This window comes from Brassica rapa, chromosome A01 (genome assembly GCF_000309985.2).
Source record: "Brassica rapa cultivar Chiifu-401-42 chromosome A01, CAAS_Brap_v3.01, whole genome shotgun sequence".
Taxonomy (NCBI): domain Eukaryota; kingdom Viridiplantae; phylum Streptophyta; class Magnoliopsida; order Brassicales; family Brassicaceae; genus Brassica; species Brassica rapa.
This window is the reverse complement of record NC_024795.2, coordinates 29,445,911-29,472,940: the sequence shown is the minus strand read 5'-3', so window position 1 is coordinate 29,472,940 and position 27,030 is coordinate 29,445,911. Positions and strand designations below refer to the sequence as shown.

The 27,030-nt window shown below is 41.1% G+C and overlaps 8 protein-coding genes and 1 pseudogene across 19 annotated transcripts; 6 read left to right on the top strand and 3 right to left on the bottom strand.

The window, feature by feature from the left end:
• Window positions 1-1,136: 1,136 nt before the first annotated feature.
• Window positions 1,137-3,752, top strand: LOC103849858 (annotated as a pseudogene).
• A 355-nt stretch (window positions 3,753-4,107) lies between these two features.
• Window positions 4,108-5,884, bottom strand: LOC103849859 (50S ribosomal protein L13). The gene is made up of 6 exons (XM_009126571.3): window positions 5,776-5,884; window positions 5,585-5,665; window positions 5,347-5,418; window positions 5,102-5,268; window positions 4,860-4,971; window positions 4,108-4,580 (listed from the first exon to the last, which is right to left on the bottom strand). The coding sequence occupies exons 2-6, from the start codon at window positions 5,621-5,623 to the stop codon at window positions 4,368-4,370; spliced, it is 603 nt and encodes a 200-aa protein (XP_009124819.1). The 5' UTR covers window positions 5,624-5,665; window positions 5,776-5,884; the 3' UTR covers window positions 4,108-4,367.
• Window positions 5,885-5,908: 24 nt separating this feature from the next.
• LOC103849863 (acyltransferase-like protein At3g26840, chloroplastic) lies at window positions 5,909-9,580 on the top strand. Of its 8 annotated transcripts, none has more exons than XR_004455389.1 (13): window positions 5,909-6,428; window positions 6,495-6,546; window positions 6,633-6,688; window positions 6,772-6,930; window positions 7,125-7,229; window positions 7,451-7,557; window positions 7,638-7,759; window positions 7,848-7,956; window positions 8,060-8,190; window positions 8,273-8,642; window positions 8,793-8,906; window positions 8,954-9,057; window positions 9,159-9,319. XR_004455389.1 is itself a non-coding variant. In XM_009126575.3 (13 exons), exons 1-13 carry the CDS (start codon window positions 6,158-6,160, stop codon window positions 9,451-9,453), a joined length of 1,977 nt encoding a protein of 658 aa, XP_009124823.1. In that variant the 5' UTR covers window positions 5,909-6,157; the 3' UTR covers window positions 9,454-9,580. The 8 variants fall into 8 exon arrangements, 6 of the variants coding, with proteins under 6 accessions (XP_009124823.1, XP_033140983.1, XP_009124824.1 ...); XR_004455390.1 differs by having other exon boundaries at window positions 8,954-9,052; window positions 9,159-9,278; XM_009126575.3 differs by having other exon boundaries at window positions 8,972-9,057; window positions 9,159-9,580.
• LOC103849862 (glycerophosphodiester phosphodiesterase GDPD1, chloroplastic) lies at window positions 9,498-11,646 on the bottom strand. The gene is made up of 5 exons (XM_009126574.3): window positions 10,888-11,646; window positions 10,652-10,711; window positions 10,286-10,567; window positions 10,107-10,202; window positions 9,498-10,020 (listed from the first exon to the last, which is right to left on the bottom strand). Exons 1-5 carry the CDS (start codon window positions 11,149-11,151, stop codon window positions 9,619-9,621), a joined length of 1,104 nt encoding a protein of 367 aa, XP_009124822.1. The 5' UTR covers window positions 11,152-11,646; the 3' UTR covers window positions 9,498-9,618.
• Window positions 11,647-11,882: 236 nt separating this feature from the next.
• Window positions 11,883-13,941, bottom strand: LOC103849861 (UPF0496 protein At3g19330). Its single transcript, XM_009126573.3, has 4 exons — window positions 13,679-13,941; window positions 13,308-13,380; window positions 12,620-13,204; window positions 11,883-12,529 (listed from the first exon to the last, which is right to left on the bottom strand). The coding sequence occupies exons 2-4, from the start codon at window positions 13,378-13,380 to the stop codon at window positions 12,171-12,173; spliced, it is 1,017 nt and encodes a 338-aa protein (XP_009124821.1). The 5' UTR covers window positions 13,679-13,941; the 3' UTR covers window positions 11,883-12,170.
• LOC103849860 (potassium transporter 4) lies at window positions 13,302-17,229 on the top strand. Its single transcript, XM_009126572.3, has 10 exons — window positions 13,302-13,507; window positions 13,705-13,758; window positions 14,002-14,236; window positions 14,319-14,564; window positions 14,715-14,765; window positions 14,889-15,149; window positions 15,224-15,276; window positions 15,407-15,521; window positions 15,599-15,847; window positions 15,928-17,229. The coding sequence occupies exons 2-10, from the start codon at window positions 13,714-13,716 to the stop codon at window positions 17,028-17,030; spliced, it is 2,358 nt and encodes a 785-aa protein (XP_009124820.1). The 5' UTR covers window positions 13,302-13,507; window positions 13,705-13,713; the 3' UTR covers window positions 17,031-17,229.
• Window positions 17,230-17,289: 60 nt separating this feature from the next.
• Window positions 17,290-21,522, top strand: LOC103849865 (ATP-dependent DNA helicase At3g02060, chloroplastic). 2 transcript variants are annotated; one of them, XR_004455375.1, is made up of 14 exons: window positions 17,290-17,964; window positions 18,049-18,274; window positions 18,349-18,594; window positions 18,677-18,811; window positions 18,902-19,026; window positions 19,104-19,243; window positions 19,399-19,469; window positions 19,609-19,770; window positions 19,857-19,943; window positions 20,015-20,188; window positions 20,322-20,366; window positions 20,562-20,918; window positions 21,020-21,276; window positions 21,356-21,522. XR_004455375.1 is itself a non-coding variant. In XM_009126578.3 (13 exons), exons 1-13 carry the CDS (start codon window positions 17,366-17,368, stop codon window positions 21,119-21,121), a joined length of 2,469 nt encoding a protein of 822 aa, XP_009124826.1. In that variant the 5' UTR covers window positions 17,290-17,365; the 3' UTR covers window positions 21,122-21,279. The 2 variants fall into 2 exon arrangements, 1 of the variants encoding a protein (XP_009124826.1); XM_009126578.3 differs by lacking the exon at window positions 21,356-21,522 and having other exon boundaries at window positions 21,020-21,279.
• Window positions 21,500-23,684, top strand: LOC103849866 (DEAD-box ATP-dependent RNA helicase 41). 2 transcript variants are annotated; one of them, XR_001957140.2, is made up of 3 exons: window positions 21,500-21,738; window positions 21,832-23,477; window positions 23,558-23,684. XR_001957140.2 is itself a non-coding variant. In XM_009126579.3 (2 exons), the coding sequence occupies exons 1-2, from the start codon at window positions 21,705-21,707 to the stop codon at window positions 23,304-23,306; spliced, it is 1,509 nt and encodes a 502-aa protein (XP_009124827.1). In that variant the 5' UTR covers window positions 21,500-21,704; the 3' UTR covers window positions 23,307-23,587. The 2 variants fall into 2 exon arrangements, 1 of the variants encoding a protein (XP_009124827.1); XM_009126579.3 differs by having other exon boundaries at window positions 21,832-23,587.
• On the top strand, window positions 23,562-26,055 carry LOC103849869 (OVARIAN TUMOR DOMAIN-containing deubiquitinating enzyme 12). 3 transcript variants are annotated; one of them, XM_033285198.1, is made up of 10 exons: window positions 23,562-23,724; window positions 24,043-24,235; window positions 24,312-24,385; window positions 24,575-24,629; window positions 24,721-24,795; window positions 24,951-25,024; window positions 25,112-25,160; window positions 25,453-25,537; window positions 25,653-25,709; window positions 25,793-26,039. In XM_033285198.1, exons 2-10 carry the CDS (start codon window positions 24,089-24,091, stop codon window positions 25,837-25,839), a joined length of 663 nt encoding a protein of 220 aa, XP_033141089.1. In that variant the 5' UTR covers window positions 23,562-23,724; window positions 24,043-24,088; the 3' UTR covers window positions 25,840-26,039. The 3 variants fall into 3 exon arrangements, with proteins under 3 accessions (XP_033141089.1, XP_033141086.1, XP_033141083.1); XM_033285195.1 differs by lacking the exon at window positions 23,562-23,724 and adding an exon at window positions 23,731-23,867 and having other exon boundaries at window positions 25,793-26,055; XM_033285192.1 differs by lacking the exon at window positions 23,562-23,724 and adding an exon at window positions 23,740-23,948 and having other exon boundaries at window positions 25,793-26,055.
• The last annotated feature ends 975 nt before the right edge of the window (window positions 26,056-27,030 follow it).

Sequence of the window (27,030 nt, the reverse complement as noted above, 5' to 3'; positions counted from 1 at the left end):
CAGATTAGTTTGTATTTTTGGTTTAACCTTTTGGCTTTGGACACACATAGATGCTCTGTTCATCACTTTCTTTAATTCTATATATTTATATATATATGAATGTCTCGTCGTTTCCTGTTTGTAATTTGACTCTCTCTAGCTTTGATGTCCATCTCTAGCTTTGAACTCTCTGTTGTGAGATAGGAAAAATAAGATATATTATTTGGCAAGAAATCATTTGCTCAAGTCTTTTGGGAATAATCCACTTCTAAGTCATGCTTTCAACACTCAATCAAGCTCTGTACATTACCTAGCTCCCTTCGATTATATGTATTTAATTGTCTATCCCTAGTTTTGATGTCTATCTTTTGAGCTTGAGAAGAAGAGAACCCTTCATAATTTTTTTTAAGAACCCTTATATAAAAGACTTGCAATGGACCATACAAATATACATGTCTCTTAGCTAAGTCTCTTGAACCTACTTTTCCAACTAAAAATTATTAAAAAATGATTAAGAACCCCTAAATGAGTATGTGGGATAATGATGCTCTAATGTTCTCTAATTTACTAGTACATTTTTCATATACAGTATTGTGTTATCTCTTGTAAATGTTTTTTTTTGTGTTGGGGTAGTTGATATCTCATTTTCTTGTGCATTAAATTACAGCATTTCAGTGTGCCCCCATGTCGTCAATATGATGTTTTATATTCCTTGTTTTGAGCCATATCAATCATATCCTCTAGTGTGGTCCATTTATTAAACTGAAATATATATATTTTAATTTGCAATAAAGGAAGCGTATTTGTTTATAAATATTGTTTGGGCTATTTGCAGAGTTGTTAGTCATAGATTCACAAACCCATAAACTTTCTTCTTTCAAGACTTCCATAAGTTTAGTCCAAATCAAGGCAAAACGGTTAAGTAAATGTCAAATGAACACAAGTGTCTCATAACACATGGTTTTATGAAATTACCAACTCTCCTCATCCCCTCCCACATGCTATTGTCCACCTTGTTATGTCTTAGCAAAACAGTTTGAATTATTAGTGTAAATCCTTTTGCTTGGAGGGATTTTTTTTTTTTTTTAATAATAGACTGTCTACTTCTATCAGCTGTGGATAATACATACACCTACTTGACACTGCTATTTAATATCAGCTCAACATCTATATATTTAAAAGTCTATTCATGATTTAGGGGATTAAACTTTCAGATCAAAAGTCTTATATAGTTTTTTTTTTGGGGTTCTTACTTATACTCTTTGTGAAATTTCAAGCAAGAGTGTTGGTAGATATTGAAATAAAGTAAATCACAAAGAAGATACGTTGCCCAAACCTAACCCCTACACAAGCTAGATGGACATAGTCACATTACCTTGTCGAAAGTAGTTTTCATCTTTTGCATATTTTTAGCCTTGGAATCATGAAAAGAAACATAGAAAAATGTAAACAAACTAGTAAAAAGCCACTTGTTATAGCTGAATACTAGCAGTATCCGTCTCTCTCTCTCTCTCTATCTCTTCCCAAGAAAAGGAAGAAAAAGCATCACACGGGAATGCTATTTGCGTAGATACAGGACCAGCGAGGAAGGAAGAAAGGAGATGGGAGGGGTGACATCTTCGGTGGCGGCGAAGTTCGCCGTCTTACAAGGTGGTCACGGACGAGCTAACGGGACTGTTGCTTCTCGCCCCATTCCCACACCGAGAAAACGTGGAAATCCACAAGCTTCAGACCCGAAGAGGCACGGAGATAATGGCCATGTACGTGAGGCACCCGATGGCCACCTCGACGCTGCTCTACTCGCATGGAAACGCCACCGATCTGGGACAGATGTATGAGCTCTTCATCGAGCTTGGCATCCATCTCAAGGTTAATCTCATGGGGTATATCTTTCTTTCTTTCTTTTGAACCTTTAAATTCTTACACACACACCCTTTTTTACTTTTGTTTGATTGGTTCTTGATGATATATATATTTATTTAAATGAGTATATAATCTTTCTATTTCTATTGATTTGGTTTTTGATTATTCCCTAGACAACTGAGAGACCATGTTTTATTCTTTATAAGAGTATTTGTTGGTTATGTTTTTCTTGTGTGTGAAAAACAGAAAAATGTTTTTTTTTGTTTAAATGGTGGACTAAGATTTCATATAGCTCTGCTTCAAATCAGTTAGATCATCTTTAACTCCACTTCATCTTTTATCTTTCAAAATGGAGTTTGAAAAAAAAAAAAATACTAACTGCACTTCAGTTTTTATTCCATAATGGAGTAAAATATTGATTTACTCCATAGAAGGAGTATTGTATTTTTTGTTTGTTCATTACTTTATTTTCATTTCAAGATGGAGTAGGATTAGAGCAAAACCACACTCCATTTTAGAAAAAAAAAATGCAGTTTAACGTTGGAATGAGTTTTGCATTGGAGATGATATTATATATTGCTTTCGATATTATTTAGTTCAATCAAGATTTGCTTTCTTGTTTTGCAGATACGATTACTCCGGGTATGGACAATCAACTGGAAAGGTTTGGTCCTCTTACCACCATCAACCTCAAGTGATTGGATTATTATTATTTCATTTAGGACTAAACAGTTGTTTCTTCTTATGATTGAAGCCGAGTGAGCATAACACGTATGCTGATATCGAAGCTGTTTATAAGTGTCTTGAAGAAACCTACGGCTCTAAACAGGAAGATGTTATCTTCTACGGCCAGTCTGTAGGGAGCGGTCCCACATTACATCTTGCTTCCCGGTTCCCTCTATTGAGAGCCGTCGTACTCCACAGCCCAATCCTCTCCGGTTTAAGAGTAATGTATGCCGTTAAGAAAACCTACTGGTTCGACATCTACAAGGTAACTCGAAAGAATAACTTTAATTTCTTCATTAATTTGTCCCACTCTCCACATGTGTGTGTGTTTTTATGCAGAATATCGACAAAATCCCATATGTCGATTGCCCTGTTCTCATCATTCATGTAAGTGTTAGTTAGTTAGATAGGCTTAGGCTTTTGAGATACATTTTGGCTTTTGAGCTAATTAAATAGAAATATTTATACGAATAAATGTGATGCATGCAGGGAACTTCGGATGAAATAGTGGACTGTTGTCATGGGAAACAACTATGGGAACTGTGCAAAGACAAGTATGAGCCGCTTTGGGTGGAAGGAGGGAACCACTGTGATCTTGAACAATACCCTGAATACATGAGACACCTCAAGCAATTCATCACAACAGTAGAGAGGTTACCTTCCCGGAGCAGCAGCAGCAGCAGCGGCGGCGTGAGAGATGATGGACCTACTCGGAGGAGGAGTGTGGACAGGAGAGAGAAGCCGAGGCAGAGCACAGAGCGTAAGCCGCTTCCGCCAAAGAGTCAGTGGAAGAAGAGCAGCAGCAAGCTCAGGATATCTTTTGATCACCACCATCTGGATCGGTCCAGGAGAAGCCTTGACTGCCATGACAAAACTCGGAAGAGCATTGACCACTCCCATCAGGTTGAGAGGGGAAGGAAGAGTGTGGACAGGGTAGGCTCCGAGTTGTGAATGATCCACATTTTTTTATTTTGTTATTGTTACGTTTTACGTATAGATGATGAGTACATAACTGTTCTATACCGAACAAGTAACATGTGGTCGTGACATTATTTCTAATTTTATGTCTCCTGTTGTCAATAAATTGGGGGTTTTAATTTCCTATAGTTTGGCTTATTACAAGACTAGGATATTAGCACTTTAAGAAACTCATTTATATAGAATCAATGAAACTTTTGTATTTATAATCAAATCACACGATCTCTTTTTGCTAGTGTAAGAGAGCCTACAAAGACCAAGACAGATCCCTCTATCTTTCATAAATGCTTAATTCTACTACATCCCTCAAAAATATTCACTTATCTAAGCTGACAGCAGAAGAACACAGAGCACATGGCTGCTTCAGGCAGCAGTGCTCCAAGAATGGCACATGTTTTACAAAGATAGAAAGTTAAACTAAAAACAACCAAGATAGATAGGGGATATAAACAGAGGAAATGTTGTTTCCAAGATGAAGTTGTAGCCATATTCATCTCTGTATTCGTTCTTCTGTGTGTGTATTCTTCTTAGGACTAGACGTGTTTTTGTCTTGTTGGAGAAGAAAAGAGAAACATGTATGTTCATGTTTATGTTTATTATCGCCACTCTTATGAAATCTTTGTCCTTTCGTAAATTTCACATAATTGATGCGTTCCCCACATGCCTAACAGTTGAACCAGAAACGAGACCATGCATGTATAAGGAAGAACGGGTTTCGCTTCATGGTAGGACCGTGTCTATTGTCTGGCACTCAACAAACAAAAAAAACGTTATCCACCACGCCTGCGTTATCACATGTGTGAAGCTTTTCTTCTAGGCAGTTACACTTGAGAAGGAGCCCTCTTCTTGCCTTTCTTTACCTCTGCTCCACCATTTTCTGCCTGCTCTGCCTTCTTCTGGGCACGGATCATTGCTCGCCTTGCGCGCGGTCGCATCTCTCTCACTGTACGAGGAGGCATCACGAATGGCTCGAGTGGCTTGTCCCCAAAAGGATGCTCACTGCCTTCAAATATCCTCAGCTTCCGATCTCTGTCCTATAAAAACAAACCCACATGAAAAAAACTCAGCACATTGTTGTTGGCAAGGAACAAATCCTGAACATTGCAAGCTAATTTATCTAGGAACAGAGACTAGCAACAAATAACCAAACAGGCAAGCTGGAAATGATAATGTATGGAAATATTATCCCACCAAAGAAAAAACAAAGGATCTCAAACGCTGACTCATGAGGGATTCTACAGTATTTAAGAAAAGAAAGAGACAGGGAACTAGTAAAACGTTTCAGACACAACATTAGAGAGTGTAGTACTCACATCACGCAAATTGTTAGTTGGAAGCATGCGCCAGACAGCCTTGCGGATGACCTCGGTGGGGTCTTTGGCCATCTGATCTTTCAGACTGCGTTCTTTCAGGTGTCCAACGTACCTGTAAACAAACAAAGCAAAGAGGGATTAATATTTAAATAAAATAAAAATCATGATGAATCCCTATCTTGCAAGCAGGCGAAGAAGATATATCTATAGGAAAAAAAGAAGAAGGTAGGGTGGGAACTTGCCCAGTATGCCAGCGGTAGAACTTGTCAGTGAGCTTTCTTCCAGTGATGCCGATATCCTTAGCATTGAGAACAATGCAAATATCCCCATCATCGCGGTTGGGACAATAAGTAGGCTTATCTTTGGCTTGAAGCACAGTTGATATCTGAGATGCTAGTCTACCCAGAACCTAATGTATGAAAATGAGAAATGAGATCCTAGTATTAGGGGAAGCCCTGTAATGAATGTTTTAACACAATAAAGAGACCTGGCCTTTGGCATCAAAAACTCGCCAACGAAGACCGTCGAGATTGATACGCTTTATACCCGCCACAGCTTTCTGGCAAAATATTCAAGATCAATGCATAGCCAAAGGTCCTATTTTGATCAACTTTGTTGCATATGAATGAAGTATAAACGAAATGTAACTAATAAACAAGAAAGAAGGCCTCTACTGAAACTGAAATTTATGGAAGAAGTCAGCTCTTTGTTTGTTTGTTTGTTACCTTTAGGCTGCCACTGAATGAGGCAGCTTGAGTGGCCATCGTTATTCTGCTGCAGGAATAAGTTTCTTCAGAACTACGATCCTAAAATCAATACAGAAAGGCACATTCATCCTTTAAAAACTTAATCAATATAGAAAGTCTGCAGCTATTTGCATCTGCGCAAGAGAGAGAAAGAGAGTGAGATGACTCACCGGAAGCGACGGCGGCGGTGACAAGGGAATAGAGCGAGATCGAGACACACAAAGGGTTTAGGAGAAGAGCCCTTTACAGAAGGGTTGGGCCTGGAAGGGTCCATTAAATTTCCCTTTTGTTTTGTGGGGTCAGATAAATTGCATGTTTATTTATTATGATTAGAATTTAACAAAACAAGCCCACTAGAGTATTATTAATTGGGCCTAAAGGCCTGCTGCATCACTCATATTAGGCCTTGGCGCACGTGCGTGTGGCCGTAAGAGATGGAGAGACCGTTGAGTCATGAGATCTTCGTTACGCCTCCTGGAAAACAGAAAGGAAAAAAGAAAAGAGTCTGTTGGTGGTACAAATGGAGACTAGCTTCTTCTTCTTCTTCTTCCCATGGCGGCCACTGGATTACATGTGCTATCTGCCGTCGGCTTACGCATCGGAGAGAAGCACAAGCTTTCTGTTGGAGGAGTAGCCCTACCCCGAGTCTCCGTTTCTGTCACCGCTTTTAGCTCGGAGCAGCGGTCGGCTAAGAGCTTCAGGGACTACCTCGAGGCGGCTAGGGAATTCATCAGACCCGAAGAAAACAGCCCCTCTCGCTGGTTCTCTCCCCTCGAAAGCAAGGCTCGATGTGACCGCGCCCCGCTCCTTCTCTTCCTACCTGGTTAGTCGAGGGAAAATGTGCAATTGCTTTTAGCTCTGATTCAGAAACTGACTACTAGTGGTGTAGGTATCGACGGAAATGGACTCGGCCTAATGAGACAGCACCATAAACTTGGACAGTGAGTGCCCCCCCCCCCCCGCCCTTTCTATCGATTCTTCTTTTTGGATTTCTCGATTAGGTTAATTGTGCTTTTCTTTTTCCAAGGATGTTTGATATCTGGTGCTTTCACATTCCACCCAGTAATCGTACTGCATTCCCAGGTATTGCTTTCTCTCTACATTATTTTTTGGTGATGATAGTTAGTTTCTCTTTCTCTTTCTCTTACACTTACTGAATGCTTTAGATCTTGTCCGCATGGTCGAAACAACTGTTAAATCTGAAAGTCAGCGGTCACCTGGTAAACCCATTTATCTTGTTGGAGAATCTCTCGGTGCCTGCATTGCACTTGCCATTGCTTCCTGCAATCCTCATATTGATCTTCTCTTGATTCTTTCTAATCCAGGTGACCTATGTTAGCCTTCCTTTCATTTGTCAATCTCACTCTACTCGCTGTCTGTTTCTGTTTGACCTCATACATTTCCTTACATGGTTTTATGCCTACTGTTAATGCGTATGACTTTAGTGGCTGCATTATATACTCAACTGACTTTCTGACCTTGAAAAGTAGTCTCACCATCTCTTCTATTGCATTTGCAGCTACCTCATTTGGAAACTCTTCGCTGCAACATCTTTCTCCCCTGCTCAAACTCTTGCCTCACCAACTTGATCTTGCTTTTCCTTCTGTCTTAAGCTTGATTCCAGGTTTTCTTAAATTTACCCCTTCACATATTTTGGAAACAAATGAGCCCTTTCCTTGACTTAATATCATGCCACAATATATATATATATATATATATATATATAGTCTATGCATCTCCAGAAACTCCGATCAAAATTTGGTTCAAGTGTATACTTTGATTCATGTTAACATGTGAGTTTTGGTCATTTAAGACATGGTTTTTAAGTTCTACTGTAATTTCAAGGTGGCCCTTTAAAAAGAATGATTGCTCACTGGGTCAGGGGACTTCCGGAGAACGAAACAGCTGCAAACATTTATCAAGATTTGGTGACAGCATCGACATTCACATCTGTAGGTGAAAAACTCATTTTATGGTAGTTCGTTCGTTTTCCAATCTTGTCAAAATGGTTAACAATCTGCTGCCTATGCAGATCCTGGCTGATACATTTGGGAGAGAAACACTTTTGTGGAAGCTCAAGTTGCTTGATTCCGCTTCTCTTTTTGCCAATGCCCATCTTCATCTAGTACAAGCTCAGACTCTAATTCTATCAAGGTTTGTAATATCTGTTCCCTATAATATTCGTTGGGACTTCCACCGGAGTATATCAAGTAGGTTGAGCTAACTTGTTTGCCAACCACAGCGGAAATGACCATATATTACCCAGTACATGTGAAGGCAAACGACTTCGCAAAAAGCTGCCTAAATGTGAAGTCCGTTCCTTCAAAGAGAACGGTCATTGCCTTTTTCTGGTATGCTCTGCTGCTTTCATTCGAATACAATGGCCAAATACTGAATATTATCTCACTCATAAAATGCTTCGTGAACATCTCCTTTTGCTGTTGGATATGACAGGAGGACGGCATTGATCTGGTCAGTATCATTAAGGCCACTTCTTTTTACCGGCGTGGGCGTCATCAGGATTACATCTCCGACTTCATCCCACCAACCTTCTCTGAATTTAACAAATGTTATGGCGTCAACAGGTTCCTACCTACACATACATATAATGACTTAAAATTTCTTGCATTACTTAATCTTTGCTTTTTTCTGTTTGTAACGAGATAGGCTCCTTGAGGTGATCATGGGCCCTGTGTTTCTGTCGACTACAGTAGATGGGAAAGTGGTGAGGGGGCTTGGGGGAATACCATCGGAAGGACCTGTACTACTAGTGGGAAATCATATGCTACTGGCGAGTGACAAAATATCACTCCCAGGTCAATTTGTTCACGAGAGGAACATCAATTTGCGGCCTCTTGTGCATCCGATGATGTTTACAAGAATGAGAGATGGATTGTTACCTGATGTGTCTGGTTACGACACACTCAGAATGATGGGGTCGGTGCCCATCTCAGCCACCCACCTTCATAATCTCTTGTCTGCAAAATCCCATATTCTGTTGTTTCCAGGAGGCATACGCGAAGCTCTACACCGCAAGGTGACTAGTTTTCCACTCATTGAGTCACATAAATGAAAGCAGATACTTTGGACATCTGAGGATAGTTTCAAGATATCATCATTGTGTTGTATTGCTGCTATCGTTTGTTGTAGTGGTGAAAACAAGTCATCACAATTTAGTCAATAACAGGGAGAAGAATACAAGCTGATGTGGCCAGAGAAACCGGAGTTTGTGAGAGCGGCAGCCAAATTTGGAGCCAAAATAGTTCCCTTTTGTGGGGTTGGAGAAGATGATTTCTTAAAAGTAAGCACATCACATTTTAGTGCCCAACCATGTGCAATAATATATAGCTGGTGTGACGAATGCAGGTAGTTGTGGACTACAATGACCAGATAAAAGTTCCGATTGTTAGAGAAGTGCTAAAAAGAGTGACAGCGGAAGGCCCGGAGGTGAGGTAATGTGAATTAGAGAGCAGCGTACGTTGGTAATTTTAATTTACTGTAAAAATGGGTGTTGTTGGTGTGTGACGTATGCCATGTGTGGTGTGTTTCAAAGGGGAAGCGTAGAAGGAGAAGAGGGTAACCAAGATTTCCACATGCCAGGAGTGATACCCAAGTGTCCTGGGAGATACTATTACTACTTTGGGAAAGTGATAGAGACGGGAGAGGAAGAATTAAGGGACAGAGAGAAGGCAAAGGAAGTGTACGCCGAGGTGAAGAAGGAGGTTGAGAGATGCATAGAGTTTGTGAAGCAGAGAAGGGAGGAAGATCCTTACAGACCTCTCTTGTCTCGTCTCCACTATCACCTGAAGCACGGTCTCCTCACCCAAGTCCCCACTTTTCCCTTTTGAACATATTTACACAATTAGATTTATCAATCAAAAGTGTAATTCGGTGATGGTAGTACTGATATCAATCTATAACATTTGGGCTCACATACATCGTCAGATTTCTCATATACCCAAGTTTTTGGGAAAACAACATATCCCTAATATGTAACTAACTGAGTTAAGAGTTCAGTGTTGAATCAACTCAGGAATGAGCTTGAGAAGAAAGGAGAGCTCTCTCTCAGAGAAGTTTGGCTTTGGCTTAGTATCATGAGCATCTCTATTGGATGGCTTCATCATCTCCCTCACAGCCTCTGTCATCTCTTCCACATGATCCACTATGACTCCTTCTATTCCCATCAAATGCTGCATATACACAGCCTCGACGACGTTGTTGAGCTTCCCGTATGTCATCAGAGAGAGTTTGGATTCTTTTATCCTGTTGACGGCAGCTGGGTTCCTGAAAACACCCTTAACCTCCGAGACAATCCCTTGGAGGCCTCCCTCTACACATACTTTGATTGCTTCCTCCAGTGAGTTCCTTCTCACGTCGTAGTACATCTCTGTTCCTCCGTTTGTCAAGAAGAATACCTGTTTTTTTTTTCCATCCCAAGGCACATAAGTTGAGTGGAAAGTTTCTAAGCTTTTTGGATCAAACAAAGATGAAGGCTACTTACAGGGTAGATGCTCTGCAACTTCCTGGCGAGGAGGGCAGCATCAGGGTGAAAGCTGGAGAAGATGATGGGTCTGTCTTTTCCATAATCACACACCACCTGTCACATTCGTTTGCAAACCCCAGTGAGTAGGCAATTGAAGCCAAACCAACCTAATGACATTCACAGTCAAGTATTAGTACCTGCAAGATCGGGAGGAGAAGACGGGAGAGGTGGTCGGAGGAATAGACAAGGTTGTCGTCAAGCTTGAGCTCGATGTTGAAACCCAGCTTGGGCTCAACTTTCTCAAAAGCCTCCTGGAGAGTACAGAGAGAGTCGTCTCGTTGGACGCACCACTTGAGGATCTTCCCTTCCTTTGACTTCCTCAGCAATGGCTTACCGCTCTTTGCTGTTTCTTTCTGTGGACCGTAGGACATGAACTCGGACAAGCTAACCTCCGTGACCCTCTTCTCGTAGACCACTCCCTGTTCCATTCATTATATTTCTTGTTATAATCTCAGGGCGTAAAGAATCCATAATACATAAAAGCTACTAAAACGGCGACTTACGTTATCTTCCGAGTAGATGAAGTCGTCGTGGAAAATGACTGGGTAGCCATCTCTGGTGACCTGCGTTTGATGAAAATGTCTTTAGTAATTTTTTTTTATCAAAAAAAAAAAGAAGAACAAAAGTCAACGAATAAACCCCCACGTGCTATGGCAGGCGGCGGTCACGTGGAGGAAAAAAAAGGAAAAAGAAGCAGCGAGCCGACACCGAACCAAACATGAGAAAGAAAGAAAGAAACCTGAACATCGAATTCGATAAAGTCGAGAGGGAGTTTTGAAGCAGCACTGAAGGAGAGGATGGAGTTTTCCTTGAGGGCAGAGAACCTTGGATCAGGCGACTGCAACATGTTCATGCCGTGACCTCTATGTCCCACAACCAGAAACTTTGGGATCTTGAAAGAGCTTAGACCACCAGGCGAGAAACGAGAAGCGCAGAGGGAGGGATTCTCATGGAAGTTGTCGAGGCTAGGCACTTCCGTTACATGAATTGCTTTCAGAGACATTTTTATTTATGTATAGAGATCAAAAGAGGAGCTAGGGAGCAGATTTGTTGGATGGGTTCAGAGACGGACTTTGGGTGAGGGTTAGTTAATATAGATACTATATGATAAAAAGAAGAAAGACGAAGATGGGATCTTGGAATATTCCTTGAGGATCACCACGTCATCATTCGGCTCCGTTCCTAATAACAGTCAAATTATCCCTTTTGGATATTCGACTCTCTCTTTCCTGGTTGCTTGCAATTGATACGATGTTGACACCTTTTCTTTCCGAGCTCTATCTTTGGGAATATTCCAACGCATATTATCCTCCAAAGTCCAAAAAAAAAACCTCTACTAATTAAAAGGCTTTGGTGAGAGGTGTAAGTAACTTTGATGTGGACTACATAGCCCATAAGTTAGGGGCTCGTTGCCCAAGACACCATTCGACTATACTACTGCATGGGTGCTGAAGCAGAGCCAACAAGATCATAGAGCCCATCACGGAGAAGCTTGTCCAAACAGGGCGTCACCCTTCTTGAATGTCTGATATGGTGATGTCATCCAATATAAAACTATTGTTAAGGCAGACCAAAGAAAGTCTCTATTCTCAGCTACAGATAGCTGTGTATATATTCACTTTTGGCAACCTCCACAAGCTCAGATTACTGTAAGAACCAAAGACAAGTGGGTCGACTAATGAATCCTAAATAACCTCAACAAATAGATTGCATCCCAAACAAGTGCAACTAATCTCACGATGAAGACCTACTGTCAATTAAGACTAAGCATTTATTAACTTCATCAGATTGAAACAAATGCATATGTACTTAAGCAAAAGAAAAAACACTGATGTAGCTCGTCTAATTATCCAGATATATGATATTATGATTTTCCAAAAAAAGCAGCCTACCATGAAATCTTGATTAATTTTTTGACTAGAGCTGGCAATATTTTTGTTCCTCTCTAAACTCTAAAGAATACCATGGCTAACTTACAAGCACGGAAAACTGATAGAGAGAGAGAGAGAGAGAGTGGGGAGCTTATATTCGGGAAAGATGGATTTCTTGAAGGAGCAACGATCTAGCTTTGTTAACGTTGGTGAACCAAAGGCATATATGATCCTCAAGATCCTTGAGTTGATGAGTGAGGTTAAGGTGGGTCTTGTGAAGCTGTTTCAAAATCTCCTGAACTGAATAAACGTCCCTCCCCCTCTCCAATCCAAGTCGAATGAAAAGCTTGTCGTATTCAATCCCCGTGTGGAGGCGGGAGACAAGACGGTCAATGGTGTCGAGATCTTTGTTGAGCACAAAAGTACCCTTGGCAGCAGCATTGAGCTGAGAAATGTTAGTCAACTCCTTCTTCTTGAAACTGTGAGGGAGGTAAGGACTGCACAGGGGACCTGCAAACAACAAGGGTAGGGAAGTGCATGAGAGGCAGAAGCAGCAACCACCGAAACAACAACAGGAGCAACAAGATATAAGAGGAGAACCAGCTGTGGCATGGTGGATGAGGCGGACCCGTGACCTAGACTTACGGAGACGGGTGTCCAGCTTGTGCTTCAGCTGGGAGAAGCATAGTTGAGTGTCTCGGAAGCTGTGAGATTCAGGAGACGAGAAAGGGTTTTCAAAAGTGTCGAGCTTGAGGAAGACGTCGAATGCCAAGTTACAGAGGGACTCGTCAATGGCGTGGGAATCAACGGGGAAGATGTGGAAGAGGTCAAAGAGGGGTGTGTAGAGGTGGCGAGCGGTGTGTACGCTTTGGTAAAGATTCAAGCAAAGGCGCGTGGCACTTTCGCTGTGTTGAAAGTAAGTGGAGATGAGATGGGTGAGTGTAGTAGGCTTGGCGTGGCTAAGAGCTTCTTGGACGCATTCATTGTTTGGTTGAAGAACTTGAGAGAGAAGCAGCTCGGTCCGATCATTGATGTCGGGTTGGATGGGAAGATGAGCAGGGGGGTCAACCACGTGAACCAGTGAACGTATGTCGTGGTAGGATGGGGTCTGAAAAGCGTGAGCCAGCTCGCGGCTGAGATTAAAGGTAGGCGACGGATTGGATGCATTGTTTGAGGGCAGGCTGTCTGTACAAAGCCAGCCAAAGACGAAACTCGTTTAGGCATTTCAACAAACAGGTGGTGTGCCTGCGGAATTATTAAAAAAAAAAAAGAAGAAGCGGGGTATTACCTAGAGATGATGATGGATGAGGAAGAGGGTCGTCGCCGGGAGAGGCTTGGTTGAAGGAAAGGCAGTGCGGCATCTAGAAAGAAGAGACGAAGAATAACAAACTTGATTCATAAATGGAGTGGGAAAGCTACTTGTGATGGCAAGTGAAAAAATTGCCTTTGTGTGCGTGCTTCCGCACAAACCCAATCAATCAATATACGGTAAATAATCTAAAACCACATTAATCTCCCAATATTTTGTTTTGTTCACTGTTTCACTTCCCAAGGAAAAATGATTAGATTCTAAAATTAATTTGCTATCTCTATGATAAAGTAAAATAATTAGAAGTCATCGGCTGTCTAAATAGATAAGGTAGGAAGGAGAGATCGAACCTGATTCTCTGAGATTCTTCTTTCAGACAAAAGCTATGGAGTATTATTCTGGAGTCTCTCCGCCTAGGAATCCTTCTCAGGTTAGTTCCCTTCACTTGTACAGTTCATGCTATCTCTCTCGATAAATCCTAAGATTGTGTGGGGGAAATGAACCAATCGACCACAAACATAAAGTAACATTTTACGCTTGCTAGTACCTAGTTCAAACCAAGCACACCATATGGTATGCTTTACATTTTAGGCTCTTCTGGCCACTCTCACATATTGTTTCTTGTTTTCTCTGTTTTCCGGCTTACTGAATTGTTAACTCCTCCTCCATTCAGCTTTCGTGGGCGGGGAATTTGATTTTGGCCTACCAGAGCTTTGGTGTTGTCTACGGTGACCTCTGTACATCTCCTCTCTATGTGTTTCCTAACACATTTATCGGCAAGTTGCATAAGCAGCATCACGACGAGGAAGCCGTATTCGGTGTCTTCTCTTTGATTTTCTGGACCCTCACGCTGATTCCCCTTCTCAAGTACCTTCTTGTATTACTCAATGCCCATGACAATGGACAAGGTTCACTCTCTTTTTTTTTTTTTGCTAACTTCTTTCCTCTTCTGCCTTCTTTTTAAGAATGTTTTCTTTTTGCTCTCTCCAGGCGGAACATTTGCTCTCTATTCGCTGCTTTGTAGGCATGCTAAGCTTAGCTTACTTCCCAACCAGCAAGCTGCTGACGAAGAGCTCTCATCTTACAAGTCTGATCCCTCCACTGATACTGCAACTTCCTCTCACTTTAAAAGAATATTTGAGAAGCACAAAAGGCTGAGGACTGTGTTGCTGCTTCTTGTACTTTCTGCTGCTGCTATGGTCATAGGAAACGGGGTTTTGACTCCAGCAATATCTGGTAAAGTATTCCTTTATTTTACATTCGGAGTTGGAGCTGGAGCTGTTATCCTTCACTTCTTTCAGCTCAAACCTCCTTCTCCGAGACTAGTCTTATTTATTTTTCTATTTTTGGACCGGGACTATAAATGGCTCCTATGCTTTCTTGCAGTTCTGTCTTCCATGTCAGGTTTGCAAGCTACAGAGAAGATATCAACTGACGGTATATGATGCTTATTGCTTCCACCATGTTCTTGCATCAATTGTTCGATTACATCTTTTGGACTTTCTTTTTGGTTCGGTGTTTTGTTTTGGAGTATGAAGGTTTTCTCTTTAACCACTGCAGGCGAACTTCTGCTTCTTGCCTGTGTCATACTAGTTGGATTGTTTGCTTTCCAACACTCTGGTACTCACAGGGTGGCTTTTATGTTTGCACCAATTGTGATCATCTGGCTTATTTCAATCCTCTTCATCGGTTTTTACAACATCATACACTGGAATCCGAAGATAATCTATGCAATTTCCCCGCTTTATATCATCAAATTTTTCAGAGTGACTGGTCAAGATGGCTGGATTTCTCTTGGAGGGGTTTTTCTTTCTGTAACAGGTACTTTTCTGGATCCAGACATAACCATAAAATATTTCTTCACTAAATTGATTATCACTGTCTCATCTCATCAGGTACTGAAGCTATGTTTTCAAATCTTGGCCATTTCACGTCGGTCTCAATCAGAGTAAGTGGACGTTCTGTACATCAGTTCTTTGACCCATGAGTTCTCAGCCTTGCTAGTCATCCTTCATCATATGTACATTCTGGTTTCGCAGCCTTGTTTGTTACATTTTACTTCTTTTTGTTCTGTGCAGCTTGCTTTCGCCTTTCTTGTGTACCCATGTCTGGTTGTACAATACATGGGCCAGGCAGCTTTCTTATCAAAGAACCTCGGGTCTATTCCCAACAGTTTTTACAGTTCAGTCCCAGGTTTGTTTACTCGCACAGCAGTTTTTGAACTTCACTTGTTTCATTTACGTAATGCCAAACTTATATGCTTTATGCAGATCCTGTTTTCTGGCCTGTATTTGTTATTGCTACACTTGCAGCCATCGTTGGCAGTCAGGCTGTGATAACCGCCACATTTTCAATAATCAAACAATGCCATGCTCTTGGATGCTTCCCACGAGTCAAAGTAGTCCATACTTCAAAACATGGACATATGTATATCCCGGAGATCAACTGGATCCTGATGATCCTGACTCTTGCAATAACTATAGGTTTCCGGGACACAACTTTGATTGGAAATGCCTACGGTAGACTTTCTATTCACTGGAGTCTATTTTTTTTTTTTTCCCTCTCCAGGACCTGATGGTGATTTTCTCGTTACTAACAGGACTCGCCTGCATGATGGTAATGTTCATCACAACGTTTCTCATGGCTCTTGTCATAGTCGTGGTGTGGGGGAAGAGTTGTTTTCTGGCGGCGTTGTTCCTAGGAACGCTATGGATAATCGAAGGTGCCTATCTCTCAGCGGCGCTCATGAAACTTCCACAGGGTGGTTGGGTATCTTTGGTGCTCGCTTTCATATTTATGACCGCTATGTATGTGTGGCACTATGGTAGTCGCAGGAAATACAGCTTTGATCTTCATAACAAAGTTTCACTGAAGTGGTTGCTGGGACTAGGACCTAGTCTTGGTATCGTCCGTGTGCCCGGAATAGGACTTGTATACTCAGAACTTGCAACTGGAGTTCCTGCAATTTTCTCACACTTTGTCACCAACATCCCGGCATTCCATAAAGTTGTGGTGTTTGTTTGTGTGAAATCAGTGCCAGTGCCGCATGTACTTCCTGAAGAACGCTTCCTCGTTGGCCGTGTTTGCCCAAAGCCTTATCGTATGTACAGGTGCATAGTGAGGTATGGGTACAAAGACATTCAACGGGAGGACGGGGACTTTGAGAATCAGTTGATACAGAGCATAGCGGAGTTCATCCAAATGGAAGCAGGGGACCTCCAATCCTCGGCTTCCGAGTCCCAGTCATATGATGGGAGAATGGCCGTGTTAAGTAGCCACAAGACTATTCTCTCAAACTCTATCCTGACGGTTTCAGAGGTAGAGGAGTATGATGAGACGGGGAGACAAAGCAGTAAATCTATGACCTTGCAGAGTTTGCGATCAGTGTACGAGGAAGAGTATCAGCAGGGGGGGCAAGTGAGGAGAAGGCGTGTGAGGTTCGGGTTAACACAACAAGCAAGTCGTGGGATGGAGGGGTCGGTGAGGGAAGAGCTAATGGATCTGATAGGGGCGAAAGAGGCAGGGGTTGCATATGTAATGGGTCATTCGTATGTGAAAGCAAGGAAATCATCGTCGTGGTTGAAGAAGCAGACAATTGATATAGGATACTCGTTTCTGAGGAAGAACTGCAGAGGGCCAGCGGTAGCTTTCAACATACCTCACATCAGCCTCATTGAAGTTGGCCTGGTTTACTATGTTTGATTGAGCCAAAGAAAAGAATGCATGTGTAGTAGTAGTGTAGTAGCATCTTCACCGATGATGCAACATTCGTGGTGTATGCTTATTATTTATATACTCCTTATGTTTCACACACTACACTGCACTTCATGTATTTGTATTCTAGTAGTATTGTATTTGAAAAAAATCTTTAAAGAATATATTGTATTGGAACTAGACGGCATGAAGTTTCTCTCTCGCCCCAACGTGGACCCCACCAGTTTCCAAAAGAAAACGTGACGCTGTGTGAACCAATCTTAAGCTCTCTCTCTGGCTCGCTCTGCATTATCCTCTTCGTCTCTGCTCTGAGGAGGTTAACGATGACATCCTTGCTCCTCCCAAATCCCGACTCGATTACCACCACACCCCTCGTTTCCAACCTACGCTCCTTCCGGAGGTTCTTCTCTCTCAGACGCTCCTCCTTGCCCCGAAACTCATCATCATCATCTCTTCCACTAGTCGCTCTTTGCTCTCTCTCCGCAACTGCCGCAAAACCTACTACAGCGACCAGGTGGAGAGAGAAGCATGAGTTAGCTGAAAGCGATTCAATCTCCATCCTCAACGAGAGGATTCGGCGCGACCTCGGAAAGAGAGAGACTGCTAGGCCGGCCATGGACTCTAAGGAGGCCGAAAAGTACATTCAGATGGTGAAGGAACAACAAGAGAGGGGTCTTCAGAAGCTCAAAGGAGTTAGGCCAGGCTCAGACGGTGGTTTCAGCTACAAGGTTGACCCTTACACTCTCCTTTCCGGTGATTATGTGGTGCACAAGAAGGTTGGCATTGGCCGTTTTGTCGGAATTAAGTTGGATGTCCCCAAGGATTCTTCTGAGCCCCTCGAATATGTCTTCATTGAGTATGCTGATGGCATGGCCAAGCTTCCCCTCAAGCAGGCCTCCCGTCTCCTCTACCGATACAACCTGTAACGTTTTTTTGACTCTCTTCCTCCCTCTCTTGGTCTCTTGTTCTATGTTGATGCCCATACCATAATTGTCTTGTGTTTCAGTCCTAATGAGTCCAAACGGCCTCGGACTTTAAGTCGGCTGAGCGACACTAGTGTTTGGGAGAGAAGAAAGACCAAAGGAAAAGTCGCTATTCAGAAAATGGTTGTTGACTTGATGGAGCTCTATCTTCATAGGCTTAGACAGAAGAGATTTCCTTATCCCAAAAACCCCGTCATGGCTGATTTCGCTGCTCAATTTCCTTATAACGCTACACCCGACCAGAAGCAGGTCTTTGCTTCCTGCTTTCTCTTTACTTGTTCATATTCCTCCTTCCCCTGAACCTCACTTCTTCTACCTTGCAGGCTTTCCTTGATGTTGACAAGGATTTGACTGAGAGGGAAACGCCTATGGACCGATTGATATGTGGAGACGTTGGATTTGGTAAAACTGAGGTTGCTCTACGTGCCATCTTTTGTGTGGTCTCCGCTGGCAAACAAGCTATGGTTTTGGCACCCACTATTGTTTTGGCCAAGCAACATTACGATGTCATCTCTCAGCGGTTTTCCTTGTATCCCCAAATCAAAGTCGGTCTTTTAAGTCGGTTTCAGGTATTCATTCACACCACTGTTTTCTTTTTTGCCTATGGCAAAACGAGCGATTTACCACAGTCACATGTTCGACATTGTGCAGACCAAAGCAGAGAAGGAGACGTATTTGGAAATGATAAAACACGGTCATCTCAATATCATTGTAGGTACTCACTCCCTTCTCGGAAGCCGTGTTGTGTACAGCAATCTAGGCCTTCTTGTCGTCGATGAGGAACAGGTAGGTTGTGTTCTAATTCCTTGAAAAATATTAGATGGTCTCTGTAAGATTCTTGGATTGTTTAATGGAATCTCTCTTTTTACTTTACAGAGATTTGGGGTCAAGCAGAAAGAAAAGATTGCATCTTTCAAAACGTCAGTGGATGTGCTTACCCTCTCCGCAACACCTATACCAAGGACGTTATACTTAGCTTTGACTGGATTCCGGGATGCCAGGTTGTGTTTCCATTAATAAGCTAACTGATAGAATATGATGAGAGACTAATGCCCCCTTTCTTGCTCCCTTGTTTTAGTTTAATCTCCACACCTCCACCGGAGAGGATTCCAATAAAAACCCATCTTTCATCGTTCCGTAAGGAAAAGGTTATCAAAGCAATAAAAAATGAACTGAATCGTGGTGGCCAAGTTTTCTATGTCTTGCCTCGAATTAAAGGTTAAATGCACCATAAGCGGTTTTCTTTCTCTATATTAGTATCTCTTAGTATGACCACCTCTGGTCTTGGTCAACTTAGACACAAGTAGTATCAGAAAACTTTTTGACCATACATTTTTCCATTATCGCTTTACCACTTTCATTTTCCTTATCAGGACTAGAGGAAGTGATGGATTTTCTTGAAGAAGCATTTCCAGATATCGACATTGCTATGGCACATGGGAAGGTATGTTATGGCCTTTTGTTGCAGTACTCGACATTTGGGTGCTCCTCATTCATAACATATATCACATTTAATGGAAAATTCTCCTAAGAAATGATGTTGCCGTATCTTTGATTATCCTGCTACGCTGATGTATTCACAGCAATACTCAAAACAACTAGAGGAAACCATGGAGAGATTTGCGCAAGGAAAGATCAAAATCCTCATATGCACTAATATTGTTGAAAGCGGACTTGATATTCAAAATGCAAATACCATAATCATCCAGGATGTTCAACAATTTGGGCTCGCTCAGTTGTACCAGGTGCCAAAGTTATTTCTTAAACATTGCTATTGCAGTTAGCCTGGAAAAGAGCTTCTTAGATATCTTCTCTTGGTTGTTGTCAACAGTTGCGTGGAAGGGTTGGCCGGGCTGATAAAGAAGCTCATGCCTACCTGTTTTATCCTGATAAATCACTGCTCTCTGATCAAGCACTGGTATTGGGGGTGATTTTATTTGTTCTATTCCCTTTGCAGACTGGTATGTAATGTACAAGCTAACTGTGCAGGAAAGGCTTAGTGCTCTTGAAGAGTGTCGCGAGCTTGGACAAGGTTTCCAACTTGCGGAGAAAGACATGGGTATAAGAGGTTTTGGGACAATTTTTGGTGAACAGCAGACAGGAGATGTTGGAAATGTCGGCATCGATCTCTTCTTTGAAATGCTTTTTGAGAGTCTATCCAAGGTACTTTATGACTAAGGCCTCCTTCCACATATTTCTGTCTGATCATGACACTGATGAGCATTTTGTTATTTTTTTTTGTTTTTAACTGGGCTTGGTTATTGATTTATGAGTCAATTTTTTTGGTTGTTTCTAGGTGGAGGAACTCCGTATTTTTTCGGTTCCATACAATCTGGTGAAGGTAGTTGCTATTTTGAACTTGTAAGAACGGTTAAATAATTTAGATTAAAAAGAAGTGACACAAGATCAGGATATTTCCAGTGTCTGTTGTTTGTGCACGAGTAAGGGGAGAAGTTCAATCTTCAATGCACTTGTTATGCCTCGAACTGTGGCAGTTAACGGGCTTGTAATTCTTTTTATCTTCTCTGTATTCCAGATTGACATAAATATAAATCCTCGGCTGCCGTCCGAGTATGTAAATTACCTGGAAAATCCGATGGAGATCATCAATGAAGCTGAAAAAGCAGCTGAGAAAGATATGTGGAGTCTCATGCAATTCACAGAGAACTTACGTCGCCAATATGGGAAAGAACCTTACTCCATGGAGATCATTTTGAAGAAGCTGTATGTGAGACGAATGGCGGCTGATCTTGGAGTAAACAGAATTTATGCATCAGGGAAGATGGTTGTGATGAAAACAAATATGAGTAAGAAGGTGTTCAAGCTGATCACAGATTCCATGACTTGTGACGTTTACCGAAGCTCCTTGATATATGAAGGAGATCAAATAATGGTACTGTAGGAGTGAATTAGTAGTAGGATTGACATGTGCATGAATTTGTGTAATCTATTCCAATGAACTAAACTGTGGGGCTTTACATGGGATATGTGCAGGCGGAACTTTTGCTGGAGCTACCAAGAGAACAGTTACTGAACTGGATGTTCCAGTGCTTGTCAGAACTGCATGCATCACTCCCTGCTCTTATCAAATACTAGCTCCCCCTTCACTTCAGAGCCTCTCTTGCGCGTAGGATGTTTTAGAAGGAGAGGGATTCCTCAGCACTCATTCGTGGAGTTTCCTTCATAGAATAGAACATAGAAGAATAATGATTTTTGTGTATAAATATATACAAGGGAAGCATTTTAATCAGGTATGTACGTCTCAACGTGACTGTTTAGTGCCAACAAACAATGGCGTTTTCTAATCCTACCCGTGTTCTTTTGTTCCAGGCAGCTAAATTTGTTAAGGATTTAATGAGGAAGCAGTGATGAAAACTGTCTAGCGCTGGCCCAGTAAAAAGCCCATTTGTGTGTATACATCAAATATATCTAGGGCCCATTTGTGTGTATACTCCAAATATATCTACGCGTCCAATAATATATGTTTGCTTCTTCTTCTTGCGTCGATCAACACACACACACACCCTACCGATTGGAAAATCCTTGTGTTTGCGAGCGAGTCTATATTTCTCGCCTCGGATGATTTGTTTTGTGTTAGATTGAATTATCTTTGGCTGATTGGTGTCGTGCGTATGTGCTTACGGAAGCTGGTTTCTGTGAGTAAATAGATCTGAAGAGTATGAACGAAGATAGCTGCGTCCCTTACCTCTCTGGTTAGTCTCACTTAGGATTGCTTGTCGTTCATCTTCTCTTTGGCACGGTTTAATCGGCCTAGCTTTATTATTATTATTGTTTTTTGTGTGTAGATGGTGGTATCAAACAAAAGTCTATAGATCAAAGATCGCCTCTTCCCGGGGAGCCTAAATGTGTAATCTGCTGTCGTTACGGTGAGTACATTTGTGACGAGACCAATGATGACATCTGCAGTCTCGAGTGTAAGCAAACACTTTTGAAGAAGACTAGAGTGTTTCCTGCCACTGATGAGTGCTTCTATGTTGGATCTTCTTCCACCGATTATTATTCTCTACGGCTTAGAAGCAAGCTTGATATTCATGTCCAAGGAGCAGCAGTTCCTCCTCCTGTCCTCTCTTTCACCTCTTGTGGACTTCCTCCTAAGCTTCTTCTTAATTTAGAAACGGCTGGTTATGACTTTCCCACCCCTATCCAGATGCAAGCAATTCCAGCTGCTTTAAGCGGCTCAAGTCTGCTCGCTTCGGCTCACACTGGCTCCGGCAAGACTGCTTCTTTTCTTGTTCCTATTGTTTCTCGTTGTGCACGTTTTCGCTCTGAGCATCCCTCCTCAGACCCCAGGAACCCCTTGGCTTTGGTTTTGGCTCCAACTAGAGAGCTCTGCGTCCAAGTTGAAGCTCAGGCTAAGATGCTCGGAAAGGGACTCCCATTTAAGACTGCACTTGTTGTAGGCGGGGATCCCATGTCTGGACAACTCTACCGCATTCACCAAGGTGTAGAGTTGATTATTGGCACCCCAGGTCGGCTTGTAGACCTTCTAGCAAAGCACACCATTGAACTAGAGGATGTTATGATGTTTGTGCTGGATGAGGTTGACTGCATGCTCCAGAGAGGTTTCATTGATCAGGTGATGCAGATATTTAGGGCTTTATCACAACCGCAGGTCTTGCTGTTCTCAGCGACGGTCTCAAGGGAGGTGGAGAAGGTGGGAGGGTCTCTAGCCAAGGAAATGATTTTGGTGTCCATAGGTAAACCCAACACACCTAGCAAAGCTGTCAAACAATTGGCTATATGGGTTGATGCAAAGCAAAAGAAACAGAAGCTCTTTGAGATACTGACAAGTCAAAACCATTTCAAACCCCCAGCTGTTGTTTATGTGAGTTCGAGAGCTGGAGCAGATCTCTTGGCTAATGCTATAACTGTGGTGACTGGGATAAAAGCTCTATCGATCCATGGGGAGAAGCCAATGAGGGAGAGGAGAGATGTAATGGGGTCGTTTTTGGGTGGAGAGGTGCCGCTTCTTGTATCAACTGGAGTTCTAGGCCGAGGAGTTGACCTGTTGGTAGTAAGGCAGGTAATCGTGTTTGACATGCCTAATACCATCAAGGAGTACATACATGTAATTGGCAGGGCCTCTAGGATGGGAGACCAGGGCAGTGCCATTTTGTTTGTAAACGAGGAGAGCAGACATCTGTTCCCTGATTTGGTTGTGGCTTTAAAAAGTTGTGGAGCAGCCATACCTAAGCAACTTACCAGTTTGACATCATCCAGGGAAATGCACAGCAACAAGAAGAGGAGGGTTGGATACTGAAATGTATGGCCTGGATTCGAATGTATGTTGTATTAAAAGCAAAGAAAGAAACGAAGACTTGAGATACTGAGTAGGGGATATGGAGAAAAGGTTTACGTTGTTAAGATTCAGATTTTCAGATGCCGAGGAGTGTGAAATAAAATCTTATTTTGACATATTGGGTAAAAAAAGGTTAGTTTGTTAAGATTATTATAGATGCAAGTAGTACGTAATAAAACATATTTGACTTTTGGGTTTGGCTGAAAACAAAGGTAGCAGAGACAAAGAACGCGGTTTTGTTACCCGCCAGCCAACTGCCATTGTCTTAATAATGTGGTGAAAGAAAAAGCCAAACTTTGTTTTTGTTCAATTGTTGATCACAAAAAAAAAAAAAAAAAAGATCGTCGACACCAACTTGCTGTCTCCTTCGCACCGGAAGGTATCAACTTTTCTGCTCTTTGGAATCTTTATCCTTTCCATTTCTTTTAGATCCGATCGTCTCGATGTGGCTGATGATTGGCTTATTCCCAGATCCAATCGATTCATTTCATCTCCTTTCTTCTTTCATCATTCTCCTTTTATGTAACACAAATTTCCACTTTCCTGCGCTCTCTCTGTCTCTCTCTGTCCAATTTCAAGCTTTGTGTCATCTTTTCGCATCATGTCTTGATCTCTCCAAATTTTCATGCTAAGGCCATGTTCATAACTTAAATCAATGAAAATTTCCTTCATAACGTGATCCAGCTTCTTGTTGTAGGACTAGAAGGAGTTTCTCTGTTTCACCTACTACGTCACAAGAAAACATGATGGGAGACTCTTCGAGTTCAACCTCTTGGAGCAGTCAAACGGATACTCAGGATGATCGGATGATTGCTCTCATGTTATCTGAAGAATACACTAAACTAGATGGTGCAGTAGGCAGACGCCTCTCCAATCTTGCTCCCGTTCCCGTAAGCTTGGTTCTAGTCCCCTTCCTACAACCAAATGCTATTGTATAGCTATGATACACCTTTTCTTGTTTTGCAGCATGTTCCGCGGATAAATTCTTATATTCCCAACTTAAATGATGCCACCTTGGATCACCAACGCCTTCTTCAAAGGTTCTTTCCCATATGCTCCCTCTCTTCTTTCTCTTTTCTTAACATAACTAGGAGGACTCTCGCTCGTTGTTGTGGATATGTTAGTATACTCATTCTATAATGTTTACTCCTAGACAAGTCAAACTGAGATTAATCCCCTGTGATACACTTTCTTTCATTGTTAATTCTTAAGTTTGATCTTCCTCGCAGGCTAAATGTTTATGGTTTGTGTGAGTTGAAGGTCTCTGGTGATGGAAACTGCCAGGTGAATAGAGGCTAAATTTCAAACAAATCTTCTTTATCTCTTTCTTTTCTCTCTCTAGTCGTATACTCATATCTTTTTGAGTGTCTTTCAGTTCCGAGCTCTTTCTGACCAGTTGTACCGATCTTCAGAGTACCACAAGCAAGTTAGGGGAGAAGTTGTTAAACAGGTTAGATGTCTTATGAGTTATGACGATGAGATTTTCATTAAACCATTGTTGCAATTGAACAAATGGATTTAGTACCTGTTTCAGTATTAGGTGCACACATTCCTTTTCGTACGTCATTTCCTAGTTATTCTGTTGTTTTTGTCTTGTTGCTACAGCTCAAGGACAATCGCACTATATACGAAAGTTATGTTCCGATGAAATACAAACGGTATTACAAGAGGATGGCAAAGTAAGTTATTTTCATTTCTCCTCTAAGCCATAATTGGTTTGATCTTTAAATTTTTCTGTTTCAAGTTCAAAATTACATGAATGACAGACTTGGAGAATGGGGAGACCATATTACCCTACAAGCTGCGGCAGATAGGGTAATTTTCCTTTTTGTCTCAGTTTTCACAGCACTTGTGTTAATAGTTAAAATGTACCTAAATGATCTTTCCTTTGTTCTCGTATCATCTGCTCTAGTTCTGTTGATGTTTTTTTCCCCCCTATCTAGTCTTCTTCATGTCCTTTGTTTCATATGCATGTTACATGAAATAGGTAACACTTTAGCACATCCTCGAGAAGGCATGTAAAGTAATCGCTGACTTTTGTGGCATTAGGCACTGTTTTCTTTACCTTTTTCTTAACAATTTTTTCCATTGCATCTCCCTTGAATAGTTTGCAGCAAAGATATGCCTGCTGACATCCTTCAGAGACACTTGCTTCATTGAAATTATGCCTCAAGACCAAGCACCTAAGCGTGGTGAGACTCCATAATATATTTCTTTTCATCTTCACTCATCGCTATTTGATCTTAAGTAGCATATGGAAAATGCACACTTACAAAGTTGTGGCTTTATATGTTTGGAATGGTGCAGAGTTATGGTTAAGTTTCTGGTCAGAGGTGCATTATAACTCTTTATACGATAATCAAGGTTTGTCTTTCTAGTTACGAAGTGTAACAAAATGGTGGCTTTGTGCTTGAGGACACTGATTATGATCTTCTTTCTGACTGCAGCGGTTCCAGTTCAGCAGAAGCCAAAGAGAAAACATTGGTTGTTCTAGAAAGCAAGCCTCTCACATTGATAACATCAAAAAAAAAAATTTCTTTTTTCAGTAAATGTAAATTTTATTCTTTCAGTATTGTGCATAAGTCAACAGTTTCAGACGCCGTAACTCTTCCTTCATACTTGTATACACACGAACTAGCTTGAGCTATAACATTTTTAAGCCAAACAAAATATTACCCAACGAATCTATATATACTTTTTAGTCTTGGTACAAATTTGTATTCCTAAAGCATAAACAAATACTTATAAGCCACAACAGTGGACGCTTAAACGAATTATCTCAGGGATTTGCTGGCTCATTTTGAATGCGCGTCAGAATCCATAGTGCACATTTGAAAAATGACACGATTACTTCCACTTGATCAAGTGGTTTAAGTGCAAATAATTTGTCCTATATGTAAACCATCCATTCTCTGGTGCTTTCTTTGTAGTTACAACTAGGTGTTTTGCCCGCGATGCGGACTTAAACATTTTCATAAATTTTTGAAAAGTTCTTTGTATACTATACTAGTTATATTGTGTTTTCTAAAAAAAATTCTTGCGATCAATTTAGTATCATCTATGCATTGTCTACTCTCGAATATATAAATATATATATTTCTGAACAATTAAATATTAAAATATTTTAGTGGTATAATTTAAACTTGGGTCTCTAGTCAAAAAACAAAACTTGTTTCCAATTTATGTAAAGAATATTATTTTTTTGAATGAACAAAGATTTAAGGATGGTTATTGTTTTAAGAACATTAACTTGTTATTTCTGAACAATTAAATATTAAAATATTTTAGTGGTATAATTTAAACTTGGGTCTCTAGTCAAAAAAACAAAACTTGTTTCCAATTTATGTAAAGAATATTATTTTTTTGAATGAGCAAAGATTTAAGGATGACTATTGGCAAATAAATGTTTCAGAATTTTAATTTTTTTTTTTGAGATTCTACTGCTATAATAGTTTAAGGGTTTTTGAAATATTACTAATTAATTGTTATTGATTCAAAGATTTTCAAATTTCATTAAAATTCTTTATTTATTTATGATAATAGTTTTTCATTCTAGTTTTTTATTCATAAGATACAACTTTCAAAATATTTTGGCAATTAAAATAATGGATGTAAGATTTAAAATCTACTATGTAATTTGTTATTTGAATATCACAACAACAAATTACATAGATGTAGAATTTAG

Excerpts from the sequence above, each read along its gene's own strand:
- LOC103849859 (XM_009126571.3), bottom strand. The coding sequence starts at position 5,623 with ATGGCCACTCAAGCTGCCTCATTCAGTGGCAGCCTAAAG. Across the intron at positions 5,269-5,346 it reads TTTTTGATGCCAAAGGCCAG|GTTCTGGGTAGACTAGCATC; the intron begins GTCTCTTTATTG and ends TTCATACATTAG. Across the intron at positions 4,581-4,859 it reads CAACTAACAATTTGCGTGAT|GACAGAGATCGGAAGCTGAG; the intron begins GTGAGTACTACA and ends TTGTTTTTATAG.
- LOC103849863 (XM_009126575.3), top strand. The coding sequence starts at position 6,158 with ATGGCGGCCACTGGATTACATGTGCTATCTGCCGTCGGCTTACGCATC. Across the intron at positions 6,429-6,494 it reads GCTCCTTCTCTTCCTACCTG|GTATCGACGGAAATGGACTC; the intron begins GTTAGTCGAGGG and ends CTAGTGGTGTAG. Across the intron at positions 6,547-6,632 it reads CAGCACCATAAACTTGGACA|GATGTTTGATATCTGGTGCT; the intron begins GTGAGTGCCCCC and ends TCTTTTTCCAAG.
- LOC103849862 (XM_009126574.3), bottom strand. The coding sequence starts at position 11,151 with ATGTCTCTGAAAGCAATTCATGTAACGGAAGTGCCTAGCCTCGACAAC. Across the intron at positions 10,568-10,651 it reads TCATCTACTCGGAAGATAAC|GGAGTGGTCTACGAGAAGAG; the intron begins GTAAGTCGCCGT and ends TGAATGGAACAG. Across the intron at positions 10,203-10,285 it reads TTCTCCTCCCGATCTTGCAG|GTGGTGTGTGATTATGGAAA; the intron begins GTACTAATACTT and ends CGAATGTGACAG.
- LOC103849861 (XM_009126573.3), bottom strand. The coding sequence starts at position 13,380 with ATGCCGCACTGCCTTTCCTTCAACCAAGCCTCTCCCGGCGACGACCCT. Across the intron at positions 13,205-13,307 it reads TCATCCATCATCATCTCTAG|ACAGCCTGCCCTCAAACAAT; the intron begins GTAATACCCCGC and ends GGCTTTGTACAG. Across the intron at positions 12,530-12,619 it reads CATCCACCATGCCACAGCTG|GTCCCCTGTGCAGTCCTTAC; the intron begins GTTCTCCTCTTA and ends TGTTGTTTGCAG.
- LOC103849860 (XM_009126572.3), top strand. The coding sequence starts at position 13,714 with ATGGAGTATTATTCTGGAGTCTCTCCGCCTAGGAATCCTTCTCAG. Across the intron at positions 14,237-14,318 it reads TGCCCATGACAATGGACAAG|GCGGAACATTTGCTCTCTAT; the intron begins GTTCACTCTCTT and ends TGCTCTCTCCAG. Across the intron at positions 14,766-14,888 it reads AGAGAAGATATCAACTGACG|GCGAACTTCTGCTTCTTGCC; the intron begins GTATATGATGCT and ends TAACCACTGCAG.
- LOC103849865 (XM_009126578.3), top strand. The coding sequence starts at position 17,366 with ATGACATCCTTGCTCCTCCCAAATCCCGACTCGATTACCACCACACCC. Across the intron at positions 19,470-19,608 it reads TTGCTATGGCACATGGGAAG|CAATACTCAAAACAACTAGA; the intron begins GTATGTTATGGC and ends ATGTATTCACAG. Across the intron at positions 19,771-19,856 it reads GGCTCGCTCAGTTGTACCAG|TTGCGTGGAAGGGTTGGCCG; the intron begins GTGCCAAAGTTA and ends TGTTGTCAACAG.
- LOC103849866 (XM_009126579.3), top strand. The coding sequence starts at position 21,705 with ATGAACGAAGATAGCTGCGTCCCTTACCTCTCTG. Across the intron at positions 21,739-21,831 it reads CTGCGTCCCTTACCTCTCTG|ATGGTGGTATCAAACAAAAG; the intron begins GTTAGTCTCACT and ends TTTTGTGTGTAG.
- LOC103849869 (XM_033285195.1), top strand. Across the intron at positions 24,386-24,574 it reads CACCAACGCCTTCTTCAAAG|GCTAAATGTTTATGGTTTGT; the intron begins GTTCTTTCCCAT and ends TCTTCCTCGCAG. Across the intron at positions 24,630-24,720 it reads CTGGTGATGGAAACTGCCAG|TTCCGAGCTCTTTCTGACCA; the intron begins GTGAATAGAGGC and ends AGTGTCTTTCAG.